General features: G+C 38.1%; 1 protein-coding gene across 5 annotated transcripts in view; it reads left to right on the plus strand.

The window, feature by feature from the left end:
- Positions 1-26,454, plus strand: part of PARD3B (par-3 family cell polarity regulator beta) — a 375,207-nt gene that overhangs the window by 135,165 nt on the left and 213,588 nt on the right. For all 5 annotated transcript variants that reach the window (XM_071747007.1, XM_071747008.1, XM_071747010.1 and 2 more), the window contains exons 5-7: positions 12,740-12,831; positions 21,950-22,036; positions 25,349-25,474. In XM_071747007.1, the coding sequence (XP_071603108.1) occupies positions 12,740-12,831; positions 21,950-22,036; positions 25,349-25,474 (305 nt within the window). The remainder of the gene's footprint in view (positions 1-12,739; positions 12,832-21,949; positions 22,037-25,348; positions 25,475-26,454) is intronic.

Consider the following 26,454-nt stretch of genomic DNA (forward strand, 5'->3'; position numbering starts at 1 on the left):
AGTTCTGTTAAAATTACTTTTACATAGTATCTGATGCTGGTTACGTATTAAATACAGGTCTGACATGCAGATTCTATGTTTATGGTGATTTCATTTGTGTTAAAATGATCATAGCATGGTTTGGGTTGGAAGAGACCTTAAAGATCACCCAGTTCCAACCCCCCAGCACTGGCAGGGACACCTCCCACCAGACCAGATTGCTCAAGGCCCCATCCAACCTGACCTTGAACACTTCCAGGGATGATGAAATGATGTCTGTGCAAAGGAGTCTGAGAATACAAGTCAAAAGAGAGTAGAATTTATTTTCTAGTAACACTGAACTTTGAGAAGGACGCCATACATACCTACCTCTGATTTTTACTGATACTCTTGGGAGCAGACCCTTAACTGTCTCTAACCTTTTTCTTAGATAGGATCATACTTAACAACATCCTTGTCCTGCCATGAGATCTGAGCTTTTTTGAACTGGGGAATGGGGAGCCAGTCAGCAGGCTTGGAGTCCTCTTGTGCTAATCCATATCCACTGCCACAGGGAGGCTTCCTTGCTGGATCAGCCCTGCCCTCTTCCTGCAGGGGACCAAGGGTTGCTGGCCCTGCCACCTGCCCTTCTGACAGCCTCATGTCTGTGCAACTGCATCCCAGCCTCTGCTCCTGCTTTCCAGGACTGCGCCCTGAGTGGCTTTCCTGGTCCTGCCCTGCAGGGCAGAAGGCTGGTGGGGATGCCCTGGACCCTGGCTGCTGGAGTGGCCTCCTGCCTGCCCAGCCAGATCATAGGGGGCAACATCTCTTGCAGACTTTTCTTTTATCTATGCTATGGTGGGTTTTTTGTGGTGGTTTTTTGGGGTCTTTTTTTTATGTGAAGTGGGATCAAGTCAAATAAGAAATGCTACCCAGCAGAAGCGTGAGGATTCATTCTGTAAATTTTCCCTTGCTTTTGGAGGCAGACTTGACTGTACACTGCAAGTGGTGAGCAGGAGGCTCCCACTGAGGAAGACATGTTGTGTCAGGAGTTTTCAGCCTCCAGTCTAATACATTTTTCCTACTGCAGATAGCACTTCTGGGTTCATTATAGCTTGCTTTCGTAAGTCGTCATTCCTGTCTCAAGGCTGTTGTGCTTTTCAATGTAAAACAGATTGCTGCTGGCACATTTTTTCTATTTTAATTTTACAGAGTTGTCACACTGAAACTGTGCCTCATATTGGAAGTGCTCTGAAGTGAAGAGATAAACAAAGAGCTAAAATAAAATCAAAAAGGAGCACGAACAACATTTCATCTTGGTTTGTCTTTTTAAAAAATAAGCTGAATGGAGGTGGTACACTTGTGCCACTGTAGGAAGTCTGCAAACATTAGCCAATCAATCCAAATTGTTAGTGTATATGCAATAAGCAGAAACAGGTGAAAAATAGGTTGTCTGTACACAGCTCCTTCTCTTCGCTAAGAAAGTATGATATAAACTAGTTTTTAGACCTGATTAGTTTTGTTTAATTTCAGAGAGGGGCAGAAGCAGAACATGTGCTATGTCTGCCATAGTTATTAAACCAAGAAACTCTATAAAGTCACTTGTTCAGTTCTGACATTTGCAGACAAAGATAGAAAGCTCTGCTATAAATAAATCTGAGGTGAATCCAGGAAGAAGACCAGCAGCAATCATTGGTACATTTGAGTTTTATCTCTATGAAAAACAAAAAACCCAGGAATTTTCTGTCCTTTCACTATCAAAAAAAAAAAAGTATGTCATTAACTCTGCCAGTGTCAGAGATGTTAGCTTATTTATAATCTTAAGCGTGTTTTTCACTTAAAAGGTAAGTACCTAAATACTCTTTGTTAGAGACAGCTAACATTTTCTTTGACAGAGGTCCTCATGCTTACCAAAGAATTATTTTTTTAAATAATTTAAAATTGTTTTTAAAGGAGTCCTGAACACCTCTGAACCGAGCTACTGATAGCCTTTGATTTTTCCCTAGAGCAGGAGTTTGTGAGACGAGCATTTTGCTGTTGGATTTTCTGGCATTTAGCACCATCAGTGATCAGCTGTGCCTGTTCTTTCTTCCAGAGGATTGTGAGGATGAATGAAATATACTCTGAAGTGTTCAGGTTTTTTCCATCAAATCAGCCTTTGAGGTCTGTTACTGTTTCTGTGTCATTTCTCTTTTCAAAGATATCTGTTCTTTGACTTATAAGTTGAGGTGTTATTATTGGAGACCTTTTGGCTTGTCTTAGGCTATCAGAAGTCCAGATGGCCATAACAGCAGAAATAATAGTTGCTTTCATATGGTAAACAGTTCCTGTTTCATTATTACAAAGATGTAGTTCAGGCTGGACAAAAAAAAAAACTGTTCAAACTTCAATTGAGTTTGCATTCAGCTCCCTGGATCCTTGCATTTTCCAGGCTTGTAGCAGTTGTAATTGGTTATAAACATGGGAATTATGCACAAAAAACCAAAACAAATTTTCAGTTCACATAAAGTGTAATTACCCCTGAAGTTATTCACATTTAAGTTCCAGTAGAGGTTTGTGAGATAAATTTGTGGCTATAGAAAAGCATAACCATTTAAACAGGGAAGGGTTATTTGCTGGGAGAGGATATAGCAGATAGAAAGCTTTATTTCTGTTCCTCTTAGAACCTCGACTCCTTCTGTGCTCACAACACTCTGGTGTAGGCAGTTCCCACTTGAAGGAAGTGAACTGTTCAGACAGGTTTTTGAGCTAAGTTCAGCTCCTCAGACCCCTGTATTTGTGATCTCCAGGCATGATCACTCCACTGCCATTTTACAGGAGTGAATGTGTGTTGGGGAAGCTCCAGGTAGCTTAAAATGCAGCAGTGCACTAGTTGAGTAGCATAGATTAGTATTTTCCTGTTATTCTATGGTTTTGTTCTGAGTATCCAGTGCTTCCTACTAAAATGTTAAGCTCCATTCACTGTGCTTTTTTGTTGAAATGTAAAGCCCTGCATGAGATTACCCACAGATACCTGAAAAGATGCCATTCACTCAATGGTTCTCTTTTCTACTAGGAGCTACTTTTGTATAGAATATATTACTCATGCCTGCAGGATATATGCCATGTTTCAGGGGTCCTAAGCTCATTCTCAGAAGAAATCAATGAATCCTCCCTTTGGTTGCTTTTGAATTTGGTAAAGTTCATTGCTCAACTTTGCTTCCTTTAGGAAGTTTGCCTTGGTCTTTCCTTCACAAAGTAACGCATTGAAGCTATTTCTTTTTACCTTTTCTTTCTAGAAGGAAGGATAAGGTCTGACTTTTCACTACCTTGAACACATTAAAGTGTTGTGTAGCTATTAATTATGCAGATTAGTAGTCCTCAGTATAAAAAAGATGCAAGCAAAGTATAACAGCTTGTAATGCTTTGGCTTTTTATAATGAGATCATAAATTTTTCAAAAAATTTTTGCTTTCCTATGGGATAGCATAATAAACTCCGTTGTATAAAATATTTTATAAATTTGCTTTTTGAAATACCTATCAGGGATCCTGCCATAGGTAATCTTGCTTTCTTAGAATCAGATAAGCAAAGAAAAGTCCAAGCAAACCCTACAAAAAAACACTCACTACCATGCTGCTGGTCTTCCGGCATTTCTGATTTTAAAGTATTTCTAATTATAGTCTGACCTGGATAGTTTATGTTGGGTTTATTAATAAGTAATAATATTTAACTGGTAAACAAATCTGCACTGTGCTTTGTATCAAAGCATATTGTACTAAAGATGTAAAGCTTAAATAGTTTGCATGCATAAAAACTTTGCTAACTTACTGGTAGAGGTCGCTCAAATTTTCTGTCAACACATTTCTTAAAATCAAGGAAATTGTAAATTAAAGAAATACTTGTGTTTAAATCCATCTCTCTTCACATGCCTTGCTACTCAGAAGCATCGTTGTTACATTGCTCCCTCTGTCTCTCGGGTTCCTGCAGTGGTGGGGTAGAATTGGCAGGGGCACAGGGGTGGCTCTTGTGAGAAGCTGCTGGAAGCTCCCCCCGTTCCTTTCCTGGGCCCAACTCTGCCCAAGGCTGAGCACATACAGGAAGCTGGATGTGCCTCTGAGAGTTATATATTCAAGGCAGGGTAACAAAACTGAAAAAAATATTCAAAAAAAAGATCTGCAGAGCAGGGGAGAGGGGGAGGTGAGAGTAGTTGGAGGAGGTGAGAGCAATGCCAGAGGAAAGACACCAAAGTCAGTGAGGAAGGAAGGGGAGAAGGTGCCCAAGCAGAGATATTCCTGCAGCCCTTGGTGAGGTGGCAGCTGTCCCCCTGCAACCCATGGAGGAGCACGGTGGAGCAGAGCCTGAAGAAGCAGCAGCTGCACTGGAGTAGCCTCTGAAGGATCAGGGTGGGCAGGTGTGGAGCTGCAGCTGGGGAGTCACAGGTGAGCAGAGATGGAGCTGCAGGCAGTGCAGGATCCCGGAGAGGCACAGATGTGGAGCCATGGAGGCCCCTGTGCTATGGGAGGTGACTGTCCCCCCCCTTCTTGAGGGACTGCCCCTGGGGGTAGGGACTCATGTTGGAGGGGTTTCCAAGAGAGGACCCAGCACTGTGAGGAGTCCTCCCCATGAGGAGAAACAAGGTTTGGTGGGCTGAACCTAAACCCCCCCCAATCCCCATCCTCACGGGGGGAGGCAGAAGTGAAGCAATTAGGCCCCAGGAAGAAGGGAGAGGTGGGGGCGAAGGTATTAAGATGTAGTCATTTTTTTTCTTTCTACTGATAGATTACATTAGTTTGTTGTTTTTTTCTTTCTCAAGATAAGTCTGTCTGGTTTTGCCCTTTACTGTAATTGGGGAGTGAAAAACCCTATCCTTGTCTTGATCAATGAGCCTTTAGGTGGATTTTTCTCATCACTGTCCCACAGTGGGGGTGGGATGTGAGTGAGAGGAGGCCTGGTTGGTACTGGCTGGGCCTAAACATTTTGTCACAAGCATGGTCTTTACTGACCTCAGCCCTCCCAGGTAGCCATAAAAAATGACAGAATTGTAAAAATGAGAAATCTGAAGAAGGCGGTTTGCAATTTGGCAGGGATGAACCTCTACTTTGTGGCAAACATGCCTCTGGATATTTTGTTTCTAGGGTATAGTCGATACAATGAAAGTGTTAATTCAAAAATAAGAACAAGTAAGAATTGTGACTTTCTACTGAAAGAGCTTTTTATTATCAACACTTTTCTCGTTATGTGCTCTTCTCCCATTTTTCTATAAGACAAGGAAATGGCCATTAAAACAATTTTTATCCAGGAACACATGCAAGAAATAGGAGAATTGGGAACTCACACTGTTTTCTGTCTTTTGGAGTATTACTCATTTGTTCATGTCGTGTGTCGTGCTCACCTAAGCCACAGCAATGTGTTCTCTGACCTCTGTTATTGCAATTGAAGATGCTGGTATTAGTCAACAGCTAAAATAGCTCTCAATCTTGATCCCACTTTTCAATGGAAATTAAAGTAATTGTGTAGCATTTTAAGTCTATGCCACAGTATACAAAACCTCTTCTTAATATACTGTGTTCACCCCATATTGTTTCAACCACATGGTTGTTGTGCTGTTTTCTTCTACTGCAATTTTTAGTGCTGTGAAATTATTTAATAACAGGTGCTGTTATTTGAAGATGATGTTGTTATCAAGAAACCAGATAGTTTTTTGAAAGGCAATTCTCTGATAATTTAAGAATCCTAGGAAAGGTTGAAAATACCATTGATTCATAAGGATCTGTTGGAAATAATAGTATACTCTCAGGTGATCCATCTCTAATATAAATTGACTGCTAGGTTTAAGATAAGCCAGTGACAGTAATGTTTTGTCTCATAGGAGTCAACTCAGATTTATTAATGATATCCACTCATAAACTCAGGCTAACTCCATGCCTGTAATTTCAGATCCTGTAAAAAGGTTTTGTATACATTTGCATAGAATTAAAATGCTACACAGCTGCCTTAATTTCCATTGGGATCAAGATCAAGGGCTTTATGTAGGGCAGTATGTTTTCTTCCATGGGATCAAGATCAAGGGCTTTATGTAGGGCAGTATGTTTTCTTCCATTTGGATGCAGGCAACTCCCAATCCCTTGAAGAAATTCAGACAGATTTAACCCTTTTTCAGTTGTTTGATGCTGTCCTGGTTAAGAAGTTCTCATGGTCTCTTAGAAACATCAAGACTGGGTATAAACTGTTTAGGAAGGACAGGAGGGGCAGAAGAGGAGGGGATGTCACCCTCTACATCAGTGACCAGCTGGAGCCCATGCAGCTCTGCCTGGGAATGGATGAGGAGCTGACTGAGACCCTATGGGTCAGGGTTAAAGGGAAGTCAGAGGCAAGAGACATTACAGTGGGGGTGAGCTACAGGCCCCCCAGCCAGGATGACCAAGTGGATAAGGTCCTCTCCAGCCAGGTTAAGAGCAGCTTTGCACTCACAAGCCATGGTCCTCATGGGGGACATCTCCTGGAAGGACAACACAGCAAAGCACCAGCACTCCAGTTTCTTGAGTGCATTGATGACAACCAACCAGAAAAGGAGCTTTGCTGGACCTTGTTCTCACCAGCAGACACAGGCTGGTGAGTGATGTAAAAATTGGAGACCAGGCTGCAGTGACCATGACACTTTAGAATTCAAGATCCTTAGGGCAGGCGATTCTCTGCCTCTACTCTGCTCTTGTGAGACGCCGCCTGAAGTACTGTGTCCAGTTCTTTAGTCCCCAGCATAAGAAAGTCATAAAACTCCTGGAGCGTGTCCAGAGGAGAGCCACTAAAATGATCAGAAGGTTGGAGAACCTCCCCTATGAAGACAGGCTAAGTTGGGGTTGTTCAGCCTAGAGAGGAGGCTCTGAGGTGGCATTATAACAACCTTCCAGTGTCTGGAGGGGGCTCACAAGAAAGCTGGGGTAGGGCTTTTTACATGAGTGTGTAGTGAGAGAGCAAAGGGAAATGGTTTCAAACTTGAAGAGGGAAGATTTAGTTTAGACATTAGAAAGAAATTAATACTCAGACCAGTGCTACTTTAACATCTTTTTTCAGCACCATATTTTCAAGAAATAAATTCTTGTCTCATCTCTTGATCTCTGCATGTGTGACTGGCTAGTCTGAATACCAGCATCAGACAGAAGTAGGGATCTTTGGCTATTGCATTACTGTTGAAACATGAGACAGTTCTGGGAGTTTGGTATTCGTGTTTGTTAACTGTTGATGTCAGTTCAGGGTTCAACCTTTGACAAGGGCAGGCACTGAAGGATGCACACCTTGAACATCTGGAGAAAAGGTTTCTAAGTTACCCTTTATGCTTCTGTTTATATTATAGAGTGTGGTCTCTGTTGGTGTTTAATTAGAAAAACAGGCTGGTTTTCCCATGTTCTTCTGCTTAACGTGGCTTGTTTAATGTTTTTTTTAATCTTTTTTGACTGTTTGTGCTGTTGGCCACTGTAGTGCAGACGTGTTTGTAATAGACTATAGAAAATTATGTAGCTGTTCTACAGAGATTTAGTGAAAGCTAAATATTAATCTGACTACACCATCTGTCTTGTGCTCTCTCCCCTCTATAAATTCCTCAGACTCCAGCATTACTTGCACACACAGAGTAATATTCTGATTGTTGTCTCTCTAGGTCTGCAGTCAGAATGTTCTAAAGATTCATTAGGTTATGTATGTATCATGCTAAGTGGCTGTGTATTGTTACAAATTCTGGGCACTCTGTCATGCATTGTTCAGTAAACACAATTACATTGCCCTGTTTTTCATATCTTCTCTGATTAATCCATGCTAATTGATTAATCAATGCTGTTGCTTTGCTATGATAATCCCATATGAGGAATAGTAGTAGCATAACTAACAATTACTAATGTATGTTGTATGATGAGGAAAACATAATGTAATAAACTCTTAAGTGGCAAGCCCAGATCGGGAGGAGTGGAACAGGGGTGGGTGTTACACAAAGCTGTGTGTGCAGGAAGACAGCTTGGTAATGAAAGGTTACCTGAGAAGATATTGACACCAAGTTTCATTTCTAATACTTAATTGACTTTGTGTAACTCATTGAAAGCTGGTATTTTGCAGAATGTAATGTTTAATCTCTTCAGTCTCTTTTCCCCAGTTACAAATTCTTCTCTTCCACAGAGGTAACACAGGTTTCTGCTGATAACATGTTATGTATTTCACTTGTCAGAGTGTTCCCTGGCCTTGAGATAGCCTGACTTTGTACTCTGTAAGTAATGACATAACTGTGTTCTTAGTGTAGGGTTTTAGGGACATTGCTTTACATAGGCCTGGAGAAGCCTTTCTGAGGCACAGTCATGTACAATTGGCCAGAATGTGAAAATAACACTGTATCTACCTGCTGGACATTTCCTCACAATGTGTTTAACTTTTGTTCAAAGTTCCACTATCTGAAGGGGGCCCACAAGAAAGCTGGGGTAGGGCTTCCTACACAGGTGTGTAGTGAGAGGACAAAGGGAAATGGTTTAAAACTTGAAGATGAGAGATTTAGCTTAGACATTAGGAAGAAATTCTCTCTTCTAGTGGTGAGACTCTGGAACAGGTTGCCCAAGGAAGTTGTGGCTGCCCCCTCCCTGGAAGTGTTCAAGGCCAGGTTGGATGGGGCCCTGAGCAACCTGGTCTGGTGGGAAGTGTCCCTGCCCATGCAGGGGGGTTGGAACTGGATGATCTTTAAGGTTCCTTCCAACCCAAACCATTCTATGATTCTATAAACTTTGTCATTAAGAGGAGGTTTCTGATAAAGATATTTTCCCCTGGGTATACCAGAATGCTTCAGCCCTAATTTAAGTAGGTACTATGTGTATTTCTTCTGTGAATAGATCTTACTTATTTTCTTCAAGTTTATTGTTGGTGTTTTGATGACCTTTTTATATTCCAAGTATACCCTGCACTCAGGATTTTCTCCAATTAGTTGTGCACACTTCCTGTTCTCTACATTGGTCTAGGTCTAAGATTTGTTTTATGTTGGTTATTGTTGAATAAGATTTTTTTTTTGCCAGTAGAAGAGGATGGGTTTTGCTACCTAGCTTCTCTAAAATTTATGTATTTGCAATTTTTTAGTACCTGCAAACTTAGTTCTTAAGAGTAGTTGTGTGAGCCTGCTGGGAAGAATTGAGATGATTTAGAGCCTGTTTATGGCCACTGGTGGCCTGTGAATATTTCTTGGGTGAAAATGCAAAATTTAAGTGCAGAAGAACCTTAGTGAAGATTTCCTTTTAGTGCAATGTATTGCATTACTGTACTACAACCAGAGTTTAGTTGGAAAACAGATCTGGTGCAGTTTTTTTAAGATACAAAAATGCAGGTTTTCTGCATTGGGATGATAATGAGAAAACAAACCAATGGGGCTGGTTGGTGGCCTGGCTATCAGGGCAGCTGCTGTTACCTCTTTGTTTGAATTAAAAGCATTTGTTATGGTGCTTTCCAGTCAGCTTCTCTCATTTTCCATCCAGGAACCAATACTTTGACATCTCTGCCCAAAAGTGACACCACTGTGATGATTTTCTGAGATGTTTTGTAGTTTTTATGAAATGAACATTTTCAAAAATCAAAGAAAAGCCAGAATTCCTCATACTCCTCAGCCTCAATATGACCTGAGACAGATTCCAGTTTATTTCTTGTTGGGTCTAGTATATTCTCTGCTTAAGAGAAGATTGAGCATGTTCACAGGATAGAAAATGTACTGGTATGTACTCTGTCACTCTATTGTTACACATTGGATTAGAGTTCTTTGCAGAAGGCTTTTATTTAAGAGGATCCCTCTCTTCTGCTTCAGTCTTATTTTGAAGAACACACTTTTTGCAGCACTAAGGAAAACTGCCTGGTTCTCAATTATTCCTATGTAATAAATTAAAAACCTTCTACTGTTATTAGATGTCTACACTTTCCTGGCTTCTGTTTTCACCACATAATTTTGCATTTTATTCCTATTTCTTACGTAAAAACTGCAGTTCTGTCACTGGGAATCTATTACACTGTCAGCTGAATTTTAGTCAAGTTTTGGGAGTTGGCATCATTAATTTTGCTATCGGTGAAAAACTGACAATCATGCCTTAAAATAGGATTGAGAGATTGACACTTTTTGTGTGCATTGGATCATTGTCTTCTAGTGTTTTCTTTAATTGTGCATCGTTGGTTTGCTACCATTCTGCTAGAAAATCTTTCTAAAATTACTGAGCTTCTAATAAAATGCTGAAGAATGAATGGAATTAGTGAATTTATAGTGATTGTTACATGACTGGAGCCCTAATGTCATTCTCAGAGAGCTGAGTTATAATTTCAGGATTATGGTTCATATTTTATTGATCAGTTAAGACTTTGAATAAAAACTGGCTCAGTGTTTACTGACTTGAGCATGTGATAATCTCTGATCTGTATCAGCACTATATGCCTTCAAACCAAAACAGGCAGTGGTGTGCAGGATGAGGGCTGTGACACTGAACTTGCCCTCTGTGGCATTTCTCAAGTTCCTCAACACACTTCTGCCCAGCTCAGGAAAGGGTAATTTTTTACCCTTTGTTTTAAATAAATACATTTTTAAAAAAAGAAAACTACAGTTGTTTTTACAGACTCCAGACTTCATCCTCTTAATTCCTCACAGAAGTTTTATCAAATGGAATGCTGAAAATGTGTAAATGTGGAACTGTCAGGCACCTCACAAAGCTGGATCAATATTTTTGGGCACAGGAATGGACATGCCTTAAACATTGGTGATGTGTTGTTAAATATGCTCTTGAAGACTTCTGTGGATTGAATACCCCTTCTATGTCTATAAACCTGCTATCCAACTTCAGGACACCTTTTGCTGGCCTAGTCTTTAGCAGAAAAGAAAACTGTTGCTTGCCATCTTTTTGGAAAACCTCTTACTTGGAGTGTAACTGTGACCTTATCAGCACAGTACAAATGTAATACCCAGCCAGAAATTCGTCTTGTTGATCCAAAAAAAGGGTTCCTTGTGTTTTAAAACCTGTGAACAAGTCAACAGAAACATGAGATAAGATTGTGCTCTTTTTCCTAAGGAGGACAAACATGGATATAACCTCACTACAGCAAGAAAGGCAGTAACCAAAAGACCAGAAGCAGAGAAATAACAGCTTATGCAGACTTACGCTGACTTCAAGGGAGTCTTTAAATAATAAAACTGTTGTGATGCAAGTTCTTCATCATCCACAGAGCAGTAACGTGTTGCAGCCAGTGTCTGAAAGAAAAGAGTTGTTAATTCACAACCCAAAATCTCATGGCTGGATGTTAGGTTTTTGTTGCTAACGCTCACTGCTGGAGGTTGAGATCCTTGTTTGTTAAGTTAGGATGGAATATGTTTCATATAACAAGAACTGCTCCTTGACATGTGGTTCCACTGTAAAAAGTGTTCAGAAGAGATGGCATATACTCAATACATGTGTTCTAAAATAGTTTTTCCATTAGTACCAGAAGATTTGCTTTCAGTGAGTTACATTTGTCTTGCAGCAAAAGCCAAGTCTGTTGGCTTGTGCTCTAATTAACACACAGAGAGAATCACTACCAATATTAAAGGTTCAAAAGCAGTGTCTGAACCAAAAGGAGATTGAGCTGGATTTATATTCCAAAGGTTTGCTTGCAAGACTTGTCATGATTCTTTTCTAAAACACAAAGCACCCCACTCTCACCCCCACTTGTTGATACTTAGGAAGGGAAATTAAGTTCTACAAATCTTTGAGGGACTGAAACCACAATAATTTTTAAAGCCATCTTTCTGAGTAGAGCCATCTTTTGGGAGAAAGTGAAAGTTTTAATATGCACTGTAGAGCTTTTGTTGAAAATTGTTACCTGTTTAGCTGGCTTTGTCCTTTGGAATTAATTTACAACATTACTACCTTTTGCCTTGAGACAACTTTATATGGCAAGTAAATACACTGGAAAATTAATCCACTGCAACAACAAAAAATGATTATTAGCTTTAGGCTTTATCTAGTTAAGATCAAGCTCTGAATTTAATTCCCTTAGTGTGTTGACAGCTGAAGATTTATGTCTTCCAGTTATATTCCTGCTGCAGAGTTGGCACAAGTGACCTCTCCAAAGGTCTTTGTTACAGATTTTGCTGTTTACATAACAGCCATAAGGGTTACAATGAACTACAGAACATTAAAACAAATACATCACCTGCTGAGGGTGGTCTTATCTCATTGGTACCCCTCTCCCACTATGGAAAAAAATTGAAATATTAAGAGTCTAAGGATAACAAAAAGAGAGTTAAATAGTTGTTGAGGGCTTTAGCATTAATATCTGGTCCCTGTGTGCACTCCCTTATTGGGTCTGGACAAGTGGTTACATAATTTCTTCTTCTGTGAAGTTACTATGAATATGTGTGTTTACCAAATAAATTCTGTGTAGGGATGGAAAGAGCAGGAAGAAAAGCCTTTGGGATTCTCCAAGGTCTGTGGAATCCTTAGTGTGGAAGGAGTTGCCTCAGGATGGGTGCAATTGACATACAGGTTAGATAGTCACAGAAGGAAGTTTCTCCAGTGTTTTGGAAGTTTCTCCAGTGGAAGCACAGGGGGATTCTTGTCTGAGGAGCAGGATTTTAAATGCCTTCCTACTTCTCTGAATGCTGCATACAAAATGTGTCTTTCAGTCTCTTTCAGTCTCACTGTCAGTGAGATGATCTTGCTGATTATTTGTTTTCTCTTTCAGATGAATCATTCAAAATATAAGTGCAGCCATTGTTCTATATGCATAAATATGTACATGATTTCAAAATGTGCTTTGAAATCTCTCAACAGGGTGTTTCCCAGGTGTCCTTTCAGGATGGGGAAAGGAATGTCACTGGACCCACGGAACTGCAGTTGGCTCAGAGGGCCCAGCTCCCTGTCAGGTAGGAGCATCTTCTGTTCAGTGCTGACCCAAGTGTGCTTTATCAACATGCAAGACAAAGACTGACTTCTCATTCAAGCTGTGCCTGTGAATCTGGATTGTGCTGACTGTCATCATGATCTTTTCCTCCTCATCCTTTAAATCCTAAAAATGCTATTGAAGCAAATAGTTGCACATGGTAGTCTTCTACCTTCATTGATGACTATGAAATATTTTATTGGGGTGTTTGTAGTATAAGTCTAAGGGGGAAATATGCTCTAGTGTATACTCAGTGTTTTTGCTTTCTAACCTGTCCCACAAATATTTAATGTCTTAAGATAATGCTCTGAGGTAGTATATTATGTCTCTATAAATAAACGTATAATTCTAAAAGAATTTTTTTTTAGTTCAAGAGGGTCAAGGAACTGCTTGTAAGAGTCCAGCACAGAGCCTCCCAGATGATTGAGTGGAATGAGATGATTTTGATGAAAGGGAGCTGGGTCTCTTCTTCAGCTTGGAGAAGAGGAGAATGAGGGGCAACCTCATTAATGCTTATAAATATGTAAAGGGAGAGAGCCAGGAGGATGGTGCCAGGCTCTTCTCAATTCTGCCCAATGACAGAAGAGGCAAGGTTCCATATAAACACGAGGAGAAAGTTTTTCACTGTGAGGGTGACAGGGCACAGGCTGCCCAGGGAGGTTGTGGAGTCTCCTTCCCTGGTGACATCCAAACCCACCTGGATGTGTTCCTGTGTGACCTCCTGTGGGTGATCCTGCTCTGGCAGGGGGGAGGACTCGATGATCTTTCGAGGTCCTTTCCAACCCCAAACTTTCTGTTATTCTGTAAAATGTCACTTCTGTTTTAGGGTGGCAAGGTTATTATTTTGCTGTCTGCTGTAATAGATTTTGTCTCTATACACCATGAAAACTGTAGCAAATATTTACAATATTTCCCTATTGCATTGCCTCACTAGAGTAGTGATGGAATGCCTCTTTTTCCTCTCTTCATGTATAACAAACCAGAGATCACCAGTGCTGCTATAACTGAAAGTGATAGTGGTCACATTGATAGTTTGTGAAATAACTTTTATTTTAACCATTCTAAATATTCAGTAACACTTAGGTCAATGCATAATATGCATTAGAAGCCAGTGTAGTAAAACTTGCGAGATGCATGGCTGAAAGAGGAGGAAATCAGGTGTTCTCAAGAACTTTTTAAGTGAGCTTTGGGGTTTATTGTTCCTGAAATCACAGGGAAAAATCTCAGTGGCTGAAATGAAAAAAAAAATAAGTTTGCAGGTTAAACTTTTAAACCTGCAAAATTAACAAGTCAGCCTGCAATATGCTATCATATTGCAGTAGGTTCTAACATAAGCTTAAGTTTCAGTGTTGACTGGTGGTTCAGGTTGTGCTGAAATCACCTTTACGAGTACCCAAAGGAATTCAGCCCTTTGTCCAATATATTGTGTTTGTTGCAGAACTGTAGTGATATCATAGCACTTGTATAATGAAATAAAGAGATGTTATATGTCAAACTTCTGGGTAATTAGAATCTAAAATTAATCTGTTTTGATTTTGTTGTTAGCATTTTTCAGTTTGTTTCAAGACATTATAAACCAAAAAACTTTAAATGCATACCTTAAGCTTACAGCATTTATCCTCTTAAGAAAAAACACATGTATTAACTTTTTTATAATTAATTACCTTTTTTTGCTTGTTTTTTGTTTTTTTTTTTTTTTGCTTTAGTTCGTTAGGTTGGTTTGGTTTTTTGTTGTTTTTTTTTTTTTTACAAAACATTTTACTTCCATGGAGTCTAGGAAAGAAGCACAAAATTACTACCCAAAGCCTGTTGGGAAGTTCACAACAGTGGGGACTCCAACCTTGGTTGTCTTCTGGGTCACGCCAGGATTTTGATCAAAGGATCACCTTTTCTTTTAGACCATGACAAAAATTAGTCTTTTCCATGCAAGCAACTTATTTCTTAGTTTGTTGTGTTCTTTGAGTCATCATTTCATTTCTTCTACAGGAGACTGTAAGGAACTGTAAGGTTCATTAGGAATAACAGGTTTATAAAGAAAAATAAGGAGTGACTAGAGGCAATCTATCTTAACTTGTATCTTAATTTAATTGAATATAAGTAAAGAAGATTGTATTAATAAAACAGTATTAAATAATAAGACTATTTTTCCACAAGTAGTAAAACTAGCATCTTCCTATCCAATTTGACCTCTTTGCACTGTTCTTGCTGAAAGAATTACTTATAATTCTCATTTGTTAATTTCTTTTGATATTACAAAGATATTAATTCCACAATACCTTAAGCCTTCATTTAAATAAGCCACACTAAGTGATTTTAATGAAGCCAGTATTTCAGCCTAATTGTAAAATACTTAATGCTATAGAAGAAAACCACTATTGTCCCTGCTGCTTTCACTGGAAACTATTCTTTCCTGTCACTGATTTTGGTAATCATTATGACCTGTAGCACTTAAGCAAAACAGCAGCCAGTTGCCTAAGAATCAGAGCACCAGCCTGCCTGAGGTCAGTGTTCCTTCTCTCACAGCAGCCAGTAATGAGCATTTCAGAGAGAGAGGGAAAAAAAGAACACTATGATTAATGCTTTATGGTTGTGAAGCCTGGTCAGTTGAAGTTAAAGGCTTCAGACTTGGCTTGTTTTATATTTCTCAAGGAAGTAGGAAAACTGTTCCTTTTTCAAGAAAATCAGTGCACTGATCTAAGTAGGTAAAATTAAATGAGTGGCAGTGCAGAGGATTTTTATCTCCTCTACTCAGAAGCTAATAGGAAGGAAGTTTCTTTGCCTGGTTCTCTTAAAACATTGTACTGTAAAAGTACTTGGAAACTTTTCAGGACTATATCCCTCAGGAGCCTTAAAATTTTAATTTGACCTTTTGAGAGTTGAGCTTTGCTAGAACAGAGTCTTGAAACAGGGGGTCATTCACATTTTTTAATGGAATAAATAAAGACAGGATTAATTACAGTCATCTAGTAATTTCTGAAGGTGGGGTTTTTTTTATTTTGGATTTGCTGGTAAGGGGGATAGTCAGACAGAGTAAGGGAAGCCAGACGAATGCCATCTGTGTATAAAATCTGCCCTTTTTTCTTCATGTTTTGGACTAGGATTGAAGGATTTTTAGGGTCTTGGTACTCTACAGAAGTCTGGTAGAAATTAGTCACAACCTGTAACACTGAATACCTTAGCACTGATCAGTAATACTGATTTTTAAAACCTTGCTTTTCTTAGTAAAAATGACTGAGTTAAGTAAACCTGAATCTCCTTGGAAGTGGATGTTTAGCTGTATAGCAGTGGATTAGTTGAAACTCAAAGGGTAATTTATGCATGGATAATTCATTAAGTGTTTTCATTATGTTCTGTGTTTCTGTCTTCCCACTTCTCTCTAACAGAGGTCGGGGTCAGTTCCTTGGTTTAAGCACCATAGATACATAATTAAAGTGTAACTGCATCTTTTTTCTTCTTTTTTTCCTTCTCTGTATTTTACTTTCTTTTTAACCTTCTTTGTCTTTCATTAGCGTAACACCACAGAAGTGGAACAATTTGAATTTAAAAAAGACACAAAAACCTGGTGCCTGCAGGCTGTGTGGTTTCTTTCTAACCCTTTAGACTGTTAATTTAATGAGAAGTAATTTTAGTGGGTAAAAGTCTGGATTGTGGTAGCATCTTTTTTCTAAATTAATGCCTTAGGAGAGGGTGATTGGTTATGTCCTCAAACCTGGAACTTGAAGACTGACATTATTTTATAATAAGTATTTAAACTTTTAGGATCGTTTATTTAGCTTTGTGTAGAGTGGAGCAGCTGTAATGTGCCTGTCTCTTCTGGAAGAAAACGAGCAGCCTCCTTAACTGTGTCTGGAAAGGCTCTGTGTGTTCAGTTGCTTTCTCCTCTCCTTTTAGAATGCTGTCCATCCCTCTTTAGTCATGCCTCAGGTTTTCATCATTTTAATGTATTCACACAGTTTAACATCATGAGCTTCAGTTTATTCTTTGGGACACCCAGGATATTTTCATCAGGGCTTTGAGCATCTAGTTTAAAAGAGGGAAGGAAGAATGTGGAAAAGGAGTAGGAGGTGAGTGGGAAACGTGCTGACAGGTTTAGTTGAGCTGGCTACTCTCTAGAAGAATGGGTATAGACACATTATTATAATTAACAACTGTAGTGTTTTAACATGAGAAATACATGGACTGTGATCACCATCTTCATTTAGATAAATCTGTGCATTCTTCCTCTTTCCCTTCACTGACTGGGTCTCACCTGTAGGGCCTGTGCTTTCTAGCACATGTCAGCAGCCCTTTCTCCTGGACATTCTCCTGCCTGGAATAGCAGCATTGGATGGTGGGGCTGGAGGCACAAGCAAGGAAGTGCAATTCAATAACTTCATCTGTGAGCTCTCTGCAACTGAGTGACATTTCCTTTGCCTTTGACTTCGCTGTGGTCAATAACAATGCCACAAAGGATATTCAGAGTATCAGCTGTGTTTTTCTGTTGGTAAAGGAAACATTGATGTCCTACACTAAGAGATTTTTTTTCCAGATAGAGCGGCTTACTAATCTGAACCTTTTCTTAAAAACATGTTAGGAATTCAATGATTTATTCAAAGGTTGTTTCTTCGTGTTGTGCCTGGGTTGAAGACTTAGGTGCAAACGATGAATGAGACTCAAATGGCAAAATATGTCATTGAAATAAGTACTTGCTCTATGTTTACTCCAGCAGTAGATTTCTGTGGCATGCACACGATGACAAGTTTTGCCCAGTAACCCATGCAGAAAACAGCTTTTTCCAAGGTACTGCCCTCAGTATGTTGCAGAACAATTAATTCACTGTAGGCTGTGTCTGCTGCATTCTCCAGTAGAAATCCTACCACAATTCTCCTAGCATTTGTGGTTGGGAAGGTCAAAGCACCTTAATGAAAAAGGTTATGCTGCAAAACTCTGGAACATTTTATTTCTGGAGAGTGCTCCCTTGTAACATCTGTGTGCTCAGTGGTTCAGGTTGGTTCTTCTGGTTACTGGGTAGTATTCATGGAAGCTTTCAGCTAACAAATCTTTTCCTATTGCATAACTAACAAACTGCTAATTCTTGATACAGTTTTCAGGAGAGGGAGAAAGAGTATTCAACAGCCAAATCTCAAGATCAGACTGATTCATCACTGGCTATGTTCTGCTGAATGTTCAACACTCCTTTTAAATTTTGCTCTCTGTGTTACATATGGACTGCTGTGCATACTCACTGCACACATGTATACATCTTCTCTCTTTGCTGAACTGTACTCAGCATTTTTTTCTAATAAGCTTGGCAAGCCTTCCTGACAAATATGATTGACTGTAAGGATTCTGGCAGAAATCAATAAACATCAAGCAATGATTAATTTAAATAGTAAGTGATGACCACTTCTTCAGGTTAAAAATCAATAGTACAGTGTTGAACTTGGTCTTGGATGCCACATACAGGTCATGGTGGGCAGGTGTTCTCTTTTCACTGAGACCTCTCAGGCACCTCTGAGTGAAGCAGGGCTAAGGGTGATGCCAGCATCCATTTGAAGAAGCCTGAGTTCAGTGGACTGTTGGGTGAACTGTTTTTGATAAACCTCACTGAGAGATATGCTTTTTAAAAGTTCACTTATTTTGATTGCTGCAAGAAGATATCTGTATGTATTCTGTGGGAATTGGATGGCAAACTCAGCAAACAGTATTTTTTGAGGTAGGAGCTCTGTCTGCTCCTTGAAGAACACACAGGAGAGAGGAGCTATGTGGAACACTGAGCATCTCTCACCAGTGCTCCCAGTGTCTCATCCCCAGCTAGCAGTTGTACTCCAGGTCTTTTATACTGACTGAATAGGCCAGACTTACAATTTAAGATGCCTGTGGGAGATGTAAAATAGGAGTAGGTCACTAGTAAATTACTAACTTCTGGAATGTAGTTTTTTCCTGTTTTGTAGATTTCTTTGTTGTTTAAATGCATTAAATATTCCAGAAAATCCATAAATTACCCTCTGTGTTGTCAATATCAGAGCTATCAACCAGCAGTGGAAAGCCATTGTGCATTTTGAACTTAACTGTCAAACTCGAGTCCCAATACCTTGGAGTCCCTATTGCCTGTGGAGTTTAGTAATTAGTGTTCTTAATGCTCATCCTTTTTGGGATCTTACTCATCTGTGCTCTAGTTCTGAGTATTTACTATTCACTTCACTATAGTGCAAACTGCAAGCCTGTTTGGAATAATGCTGCTGAAATCTGGCTGTTCCTGTGGGCAGATTAAAGCTGCTGGAAGATGGACACCATTTGTGAATGATGTAAAATTTTTCCAAGTCTCTAGTCTTTGAGGTTCTTAAAAAAAAAGGAAGAGCAAAGTTATCCTTTTTAATTTTTAGCAGGTATTTATAAGTAAAATACAAAAATAATACATTATCAGAGATCTGTTAAAGTAATTGTGCAGGGCAGTTTTCTTCTGAGGTGTAAGTAATAGTCATGCTTTTGTGAATGAAATGTCATTCTTAGTTATTTCTGATTAAAAATAAAATTCTAAGGTACCTCTTTTATGTGTATGTACATATAGTGTGCTCTTTCTGTACGTGCATAACTTGAGGATCTGTCACAGTCTTTTTAAAATACACAATATTTATGCAGGCTACTTGTTTTTACAAAGAAATCTATTTTTCTTTGTGTGTAGATTTCACGTTAGATTTAAAAATAAACCTCTATGTTTTATTTGGCTTTGAGCCTGCTTATTACTGTAAGTGCATTGATTTAATATGACAGCTAACCTGCCTATCCTGCTTGTCCTCAAAAAAATTCATTCTCAGTTTTACAGTTGCTTAGGAAGGCAACTCTTCCCAAGATTAATTGAGTGATATGGGGTTATCTAGGCACAACTGTAATTTCTTTAAATTCTCCCTGTACAAATAAAAGCCCATTCACTACTTTTATTACTTTCTGGATGTATAGGACTTGGGTACTTAATTTGCTTGCGTGTTTTGAGTCTGTAGAAGTTCAAAAGACAATAAAATCAGACCTTTAATTATATTTTGTCTGCTGAGACACTTGGAGGAAGTAGAAGATGGAACTCAAAGAAGCATTAATTTCCTAAGTATGCATTTTTTAGTTTTTGCTAGCCACCCTGATTAGCTTTTCTGACCAGCTTTACTATGAAAAAAAAATTCTTTCTAAAAAAATGTACAGGAAGGCTTTTTCAGGATTTCCCTGTTTGATTCATGAAGAGAGGGAATACAGGAAACAAAAAATCAGCAAAAAGAAATGCCTGATAATTTTATCTGTGTTATAAATATAGTAACCAGAAAATCTGTTATGTTGGGCTCGGTCGTGGTTTATTGTTTAGGGTCTGTCCATTCCATTCTTATGAAATGTAAATACACCCCAGTGTAAGCTTTTTGAAGAATAATTTTAAAATAACTCCTCCCAAAAGCTCACAACAAACCCCAACCACCCTCCCAAACTCCAAAACCAAAAGAAAACTTACTGTTAAATCTTACTCCATTTTCAGCTGACCAAGCCAAGAATTACTGTATCTGGGACAAGTTGCTTCTGATTAATCACTATGCATTTGACTAAAGGCTCATAACAACACAAAAGATAATAAAAATTTCCTGCACTATTAGGAAGCAATGCCAAAATTTGTCTAAGATTATTTGCAGTAATTGTCTTCCTTGTGACAGGCTTATCTGCTGCATCTGATCTGGTGTAACTGTGCATTGTCACATCAAAGGTGGCCACAGATTCCTCCTTTATGTGTGTGCATTTCTGCTGACTCTTGCATCAGATCAAACAAGAGTAAGACAAAGCATCAATGAGATCAACCAGCTGATCCCAGAAGGAGTTGTTGCACAAGGAAAAAATCATTGTGGTGGTCACAGGCTGGGGGGAGGAGTGGAGCCAGGGGGTGCAGAAGAGTCTGCTTGGTCATCTTCTCGTTTTCCAAATGTGCACTCTGAATCTGTTGCATGGCTTTTGGGGAAAGGTCAGAAGTCTTTTTCTCAACAGCATCCTGCCCTTGCCATCACTGATGCTGAGGCTTAAACTCCTGACAGTATATGGAGCAGCCATTTGGTTCAGCTTTACATGTTCTGTCATGCTACAGGATTGGCTGCAAGTGTAGAGATTCTTGTAGCTTGAATCCATTTGGGTGTTATAGTGTAAATGGAGATACCCAGGAGATCACAGAATAGTGTCCTCTTGTGTTGATGGTGTTCAGGAGGATTTGAGGGAAGAAGGTGTTAGAGAAGATGTAGACAAGTATAGAAAAAATTCATATGATATACTGGATTACAGACCTTACTCATTAATTTTTAATTTTTTAAAATTGTTATTATTACTATTATTATTAATATTATTATTATTTTCTTTTTTTTCGTTACATTCTAGCAAATTCAAGTACCTTCCTTTTCAAATTATCACCCAGAATAGAGTGAAGGTCACTAAGACCGATAGCGTAAAATCCTCAATAGGAAAGGAAACATCACATAGCCATGAAACAGCAAAAATCTGTCAGAGATAATACAGTGTTTTGATGTTATTTAAGGAAGGAAACTTCTTTATAAAATGAGCTGAGTAGCAGTTTTGACTACAGTTTGTTTTGTTCTTTGTCAGGGAAGTTATATGCAACTGAGGGCAGAAGTACAGATATTAAAACATGATTTGACAAATTTGCTTATTGGTTTGGTGTCCTTGATGTGTGATCTTTGTTTATAATTTGTTCACAAATTTAGGAAAATTTGTGAACACAGGGGAAACTGACTGAAGCAGCTCACATGGAGCTTAAATTAAAAATGTCTAGAATAGTCTTTTTAGTTAAATTTTATCTTGATTTTTTTATGATGAAGACTCTCCTGACTTAAAAGGTTATTGTTGATTTGCCTGAGGCTTGACTTGGGAATATGTCCAGTACTTAGTGTCTTTCCCCTTCAAAGTACATAAATGCTAACCTAAAAACCCAAATATTTTGATAGCCATTTTACACAGTTTTATATATTAGTGAGCTCTGACTTGAATATTTGTTGTCTTTTCTGCTATTTGATCAATCAGGAATTTGTTTTTAACATAGACAATTCAGTGAATAATAATGAAATGTGTTTCCCTGTGCTCTTCTTTAGTGAAATGACAAAAACAGTGAAGATTTCTGGGGAAGGTGGACCCTTGGGAATACATGTAGTGCCCTTTTTTTCATCCTTGAGTGGGAGGTAAGACATTGTCTGTGTTGCTTAACAAGTGTATTAATGAAAGGATTTCCATCCAGATTCTCTAAAAATACCTACTAATTAACCACAAGGAAAATAAATACTTTAAAAACTAGGTTTATGTCACTTTCTCTCCTTACCAAAATACTCACTAGTCTAAGTTACACATAAGACAGTACTACCCCTTTGTTTCTTTTAATTGCTTCTGGCTTTATTCTCTGAAAGTAAACTAGAATCTTGGTAGAACAGTATAATACTAAGGGTATGGGAGTTGAGGTTTTGCCTGTTTTTTTATGGTGCTGGGTTCATTTTGTGGGTGTGGTGTTTATTTTGGTTGTCAGAGGTTTTTTTTTTTTTAGGTGGTTTTTTTGTTTGTTTGTTTTTGTTGTTGTTTTTCCAATTGGATTTCCCTGCATATGCCCTTTGTTTGTGACATACCAGACAAGAAAATAAAAAAAATTGCTTTCCTTGTAATGCTTCATACTTTTCAAACCACCTTTCAGATTTGGTTGTATAAGTTTTATAAAATGTGCACTATACCGTGAACTTTTTCACAAGCTGATTAATTATAAATGATGTAACATTGCCTCTGGAGATGACAAAAGCCTTTTAGAGCAGCATGCTCATGTTGATGTACTGTAGTTAAGACTATGTCAGCATTGTCATTATAAGTGTTTTCCAAGCTATGTAGCTCAGATGTAAAAACAAATAAATAAATACATTCTAGGCTGAAATGTGACATACAGAGAGGCTTAGCCAAAGAATTAATTTGGGACTGGCAGCCTGGAATAAGGAATGAAAATTGACAGTGCCGTGAGCAACACTGTTTTATAGCAAAATGGCTTCATGTAACACAAAAAAAAATTACTGCAAACATGAAAATTACTGCAAACATGAAAATAGCCCAATTCTTAAATATTTCTTTACTGCTCAACTTTTGTGTAGGACAGAGAATGTAAAGGCTTGAGTTGCTTTGCAAAGGCCTGTGTGTGTAAATGTTTTCTCAGGAACATATGAGTTTGTAAGTGGACCCAAATTAATTCACAATGTTTGATTTGCCAAAACGAAAAACAGGTGCTCACTTGCTCTCTGGAAAAACATCATCACTGCCTTAAGTATAGAGTTGGTCATCAGTGAGAACTGGAGGAGGTCTGAGTTGTTTCCTTGGCTTTGCAGGCTGCCTGTTTGTCCTGAGAAAGTCAATTTGTGTTCCTTGGTCTACATTAGATGCATGTTGCTGTCTGCTTATTTATTCTTTTTGGGGGATCTGTTGGAGCAAATGGATTTTTGACAAATGAAGTATTTGTTTAGACAGTTGTCTTGAAATTTTAATGACCCCTGGCAGAATCATCTGTGTAAAGTATCTTTGTAAAAGTTCTAGTGACTTAAATCACTTGTCCCTCTTATTTAATCAGGGCTGGGACTAGTGTATAAATTTTAACTCATACTATGAGAAAGTGCAGAAAAGCATATTTTATTTCTCTTTATGAGAAGATAAAATCATGAGGGCATGCTGACCATGACTATCTTGGTCTAGTATTTCAGTTGTAAAGTTATTTTTTAAGAAGGTGATGCTGGCTTTATCCTGGTGTTGCTGCAGAGGAAAATTTTCCTAGAGGCAGTTAAAACATTGTACTAATTCACAAAATCCTAGTTCATACAGGAACTAGAAAACCAATGAAAACAGTTTTTCCCTTTTATTTTGCACTTTAGATATAACTAAAAAAGGAAATTACAATTTAATTATTCATTAAAATAGTGCTAACAGAGACTGTAGAAAAAAAGTAAAGGAGCATTGAATTTAAGGTAGCACAGCACAGATAACTCAAGCCAGTCATTCAGGTACTAGGGCACACATGAGTTTCAGACAAATAGGCAATACTAATGTATTATATGGCTTTAGCATCTAAGCAAATGGTATTAGTGAGCAGCCAGCTTAATTTTTAGTTTATTTCTCTGCTTTTATTTGTTTACATCTTAATGTAATTATATTTCATTTGTTCTTTTTTGTTGTTGCCACTACTGGGATGCTTGGCATCAGTAGGGCTGCTACCCCTCACCAGCAGTGACCCTTTGAATGCTTTAGTGAGGGGTAACACAGGCTACAAGAGAATCTTTATGTGAGAGATTAAATATTTTCTGTTAGTTCTTTGAAGAAGTACTATTCAGTAGGAACCAAGTTTTCAGTTAATGTGCATTATTGTGACATAAATATAAATTTTAAAATGCTATATAGTAAATAGATAATCAAATGCATGGTGAATATAGTGTCATCTGAAATAGTTAATACCATGTCAATGCAATGAATGGACTTAAGTACTAAGGACAGTCATGAGTCTGAGAAAAAATACAAGACTTTTCCTTTGGGACTGGAGTGCTGTTAAACTGGAAATTACACATTAATATTTTGTGTACTATGACCAATAAAAAGTGGTCTCTAAAGGTCATCTGATTTGGTGGTGTGGTATGGAAATTTAGTGGATAAAACTTGATTTTAAGTGGTCTTCACAAAAATGCAGTTGTCAGGTAGAAACCTGACATTGTACGTTGTACCAGTATCATGATATTTTTTAATTATTTTTTTAGTTGATATCCACAATGCAGAGATGCTTTAGGTAGCTCAGAAATAGCCTAGCATTCCCAGCAGAATTTGCATACTCATATTTTGCACCATCCATACTTTGCACCACCCATACCTGTTCACTTAATGCATTATCAGCAGTTTCTGTGCTCCACCACAGTTCTCAATTTGCACATAAGCTGGTAGCAAACAACCTGGTTTTGATGTTCTGCTATTTCTGTGTCACATAAGTGAATAGTAGTGCTGTCATGTATCAAAATAAGGGGTTTGGGGAACTGAAAAGTTTCATAGACTTTGCAGATGTAGAAACTGTGTTTATTTTTTTGTCTTACTCTGATGTCCATTCAGTTTATTACACTTGAGTTTTAAAACTACTTCTAATATGTTGTGGTTTTCTTAGTGGCAGACATTGCATAAGCTATATTCAAAATTTTAACTAAATAAGGAGATCTATGTGTTTTCCTCTGTTTCTCCAAGTGTGATCTACAGGACTTAATGCTTACTGAGGTTCTAGCAAATAGCATAGCATTGGTGTCCTGCAGTTTTCTTGGTGTTTCTTGCAATCCCCTCCTTTTTAGTTAAGAGTGAACTGAAATCCTTTCTTTAGGTTAAGCACTTCATAATGGTCTACTCTGTCTACTCTCATATATGTTAGAGATTCATATCTATTTTTCCATGCTGTTAATTCATAGAAGCAGAATAAGGTTAGTTTTAACTTTTTTTTTTCCTTGTAGAATGCTGGGACTCTTCATCCGTGGAATTGAAGAAAACAGCAGATCTAGACGTGAGGGGCTTTTCCATGAAAGTGAATGCATTGTGAAAATTAACCATGTGGACCTTACAGATAAAACCTTTGCACAGTAAGTGCTGGTTTACTGATACTTTTAACTAGCCAGGATTTTGTACAGTACTATGTTAATAAACACTTAATAAAGGGATTCATGCAGAGGAATTAATATTTATTTCAGATAACAGTTCCTGTAAAATTAAAACCTGCCAAAAACCTCTTAATTTTCTTCCTTAAACCTCTAGATCAGGTGAAATTTGAGGAGAGGAATCTTCTTGTAGTCTTAGTGAAACTTTTGTGCTTGCTTTAATTATTTTAGCTTTGTAATTCTTCTGTAATTTTTCCCATATTTTCCTTTCAATTTGTCCCTCATAAAGCCTTCAGAATAAGTCAACAATTGCACCATTGTTTTTAATGTTCTTTTGGAAATGAAGTATGTGGGGGTTTTTTTTCTGCAGCTTTTTGAGCATTTAGTATTTTAAAAATACTGGTACTGTCAAAATATGATCAGTTGACTTAAATGGTAAGTCTTACCTCTTACAACTTTTAATAAAAGTTGATAAAGAATGTTGACATTTGTTACCTATCTCAAATTAACAGGTTGCTTTGATTGGCTGTGAATTAATATGACATTGCACAATATAGTAGCCTCTGAAATTTCACAGATATTTACTGCATTAATTTTTTTTTTTACTTTTAATCCATCTGTTTAGACAGCTGATTGATTATTTACAATATAACAAAAATCTATTTCAAATTCAAGAGAGTTGATATTTAACTTTCTGAACAGTAAGCACAATCAAGTAAGTAACTTTACTGTTAGGGATAAATATATTCAAAGCAGGTTTTCATAAATCCAGTTTAGTTCTGTAGTGTAGGTATTACCTTCTTTCTGAGGCTGTCCCTTTTGCCTCCTGATAGCTTTTTGAGTTACTGCTTTCTGCATATTTGGTGTTAAAGTATATTCTGCTGTGATACAGTACGTGCATGCTCTTCCATTCATGGCAAGCTCCTATGTAAGATACCAGCTCAATGTAAGTGTTGGTATCATAT

The sequence above is a fragment of the Heliangelus exortis genome, chromosome 6 (assembly GCF_036169615.1).
Source record: "Heliangelus exortis chromosome 6, bHelExo1.hap1, whole genome shotgun sequence".
NCBI lineage: Eukaryota > Metazoa > Chordata > Aves > Apodiformes > Trochilidae > Heliangelus > Heliangelus exortis.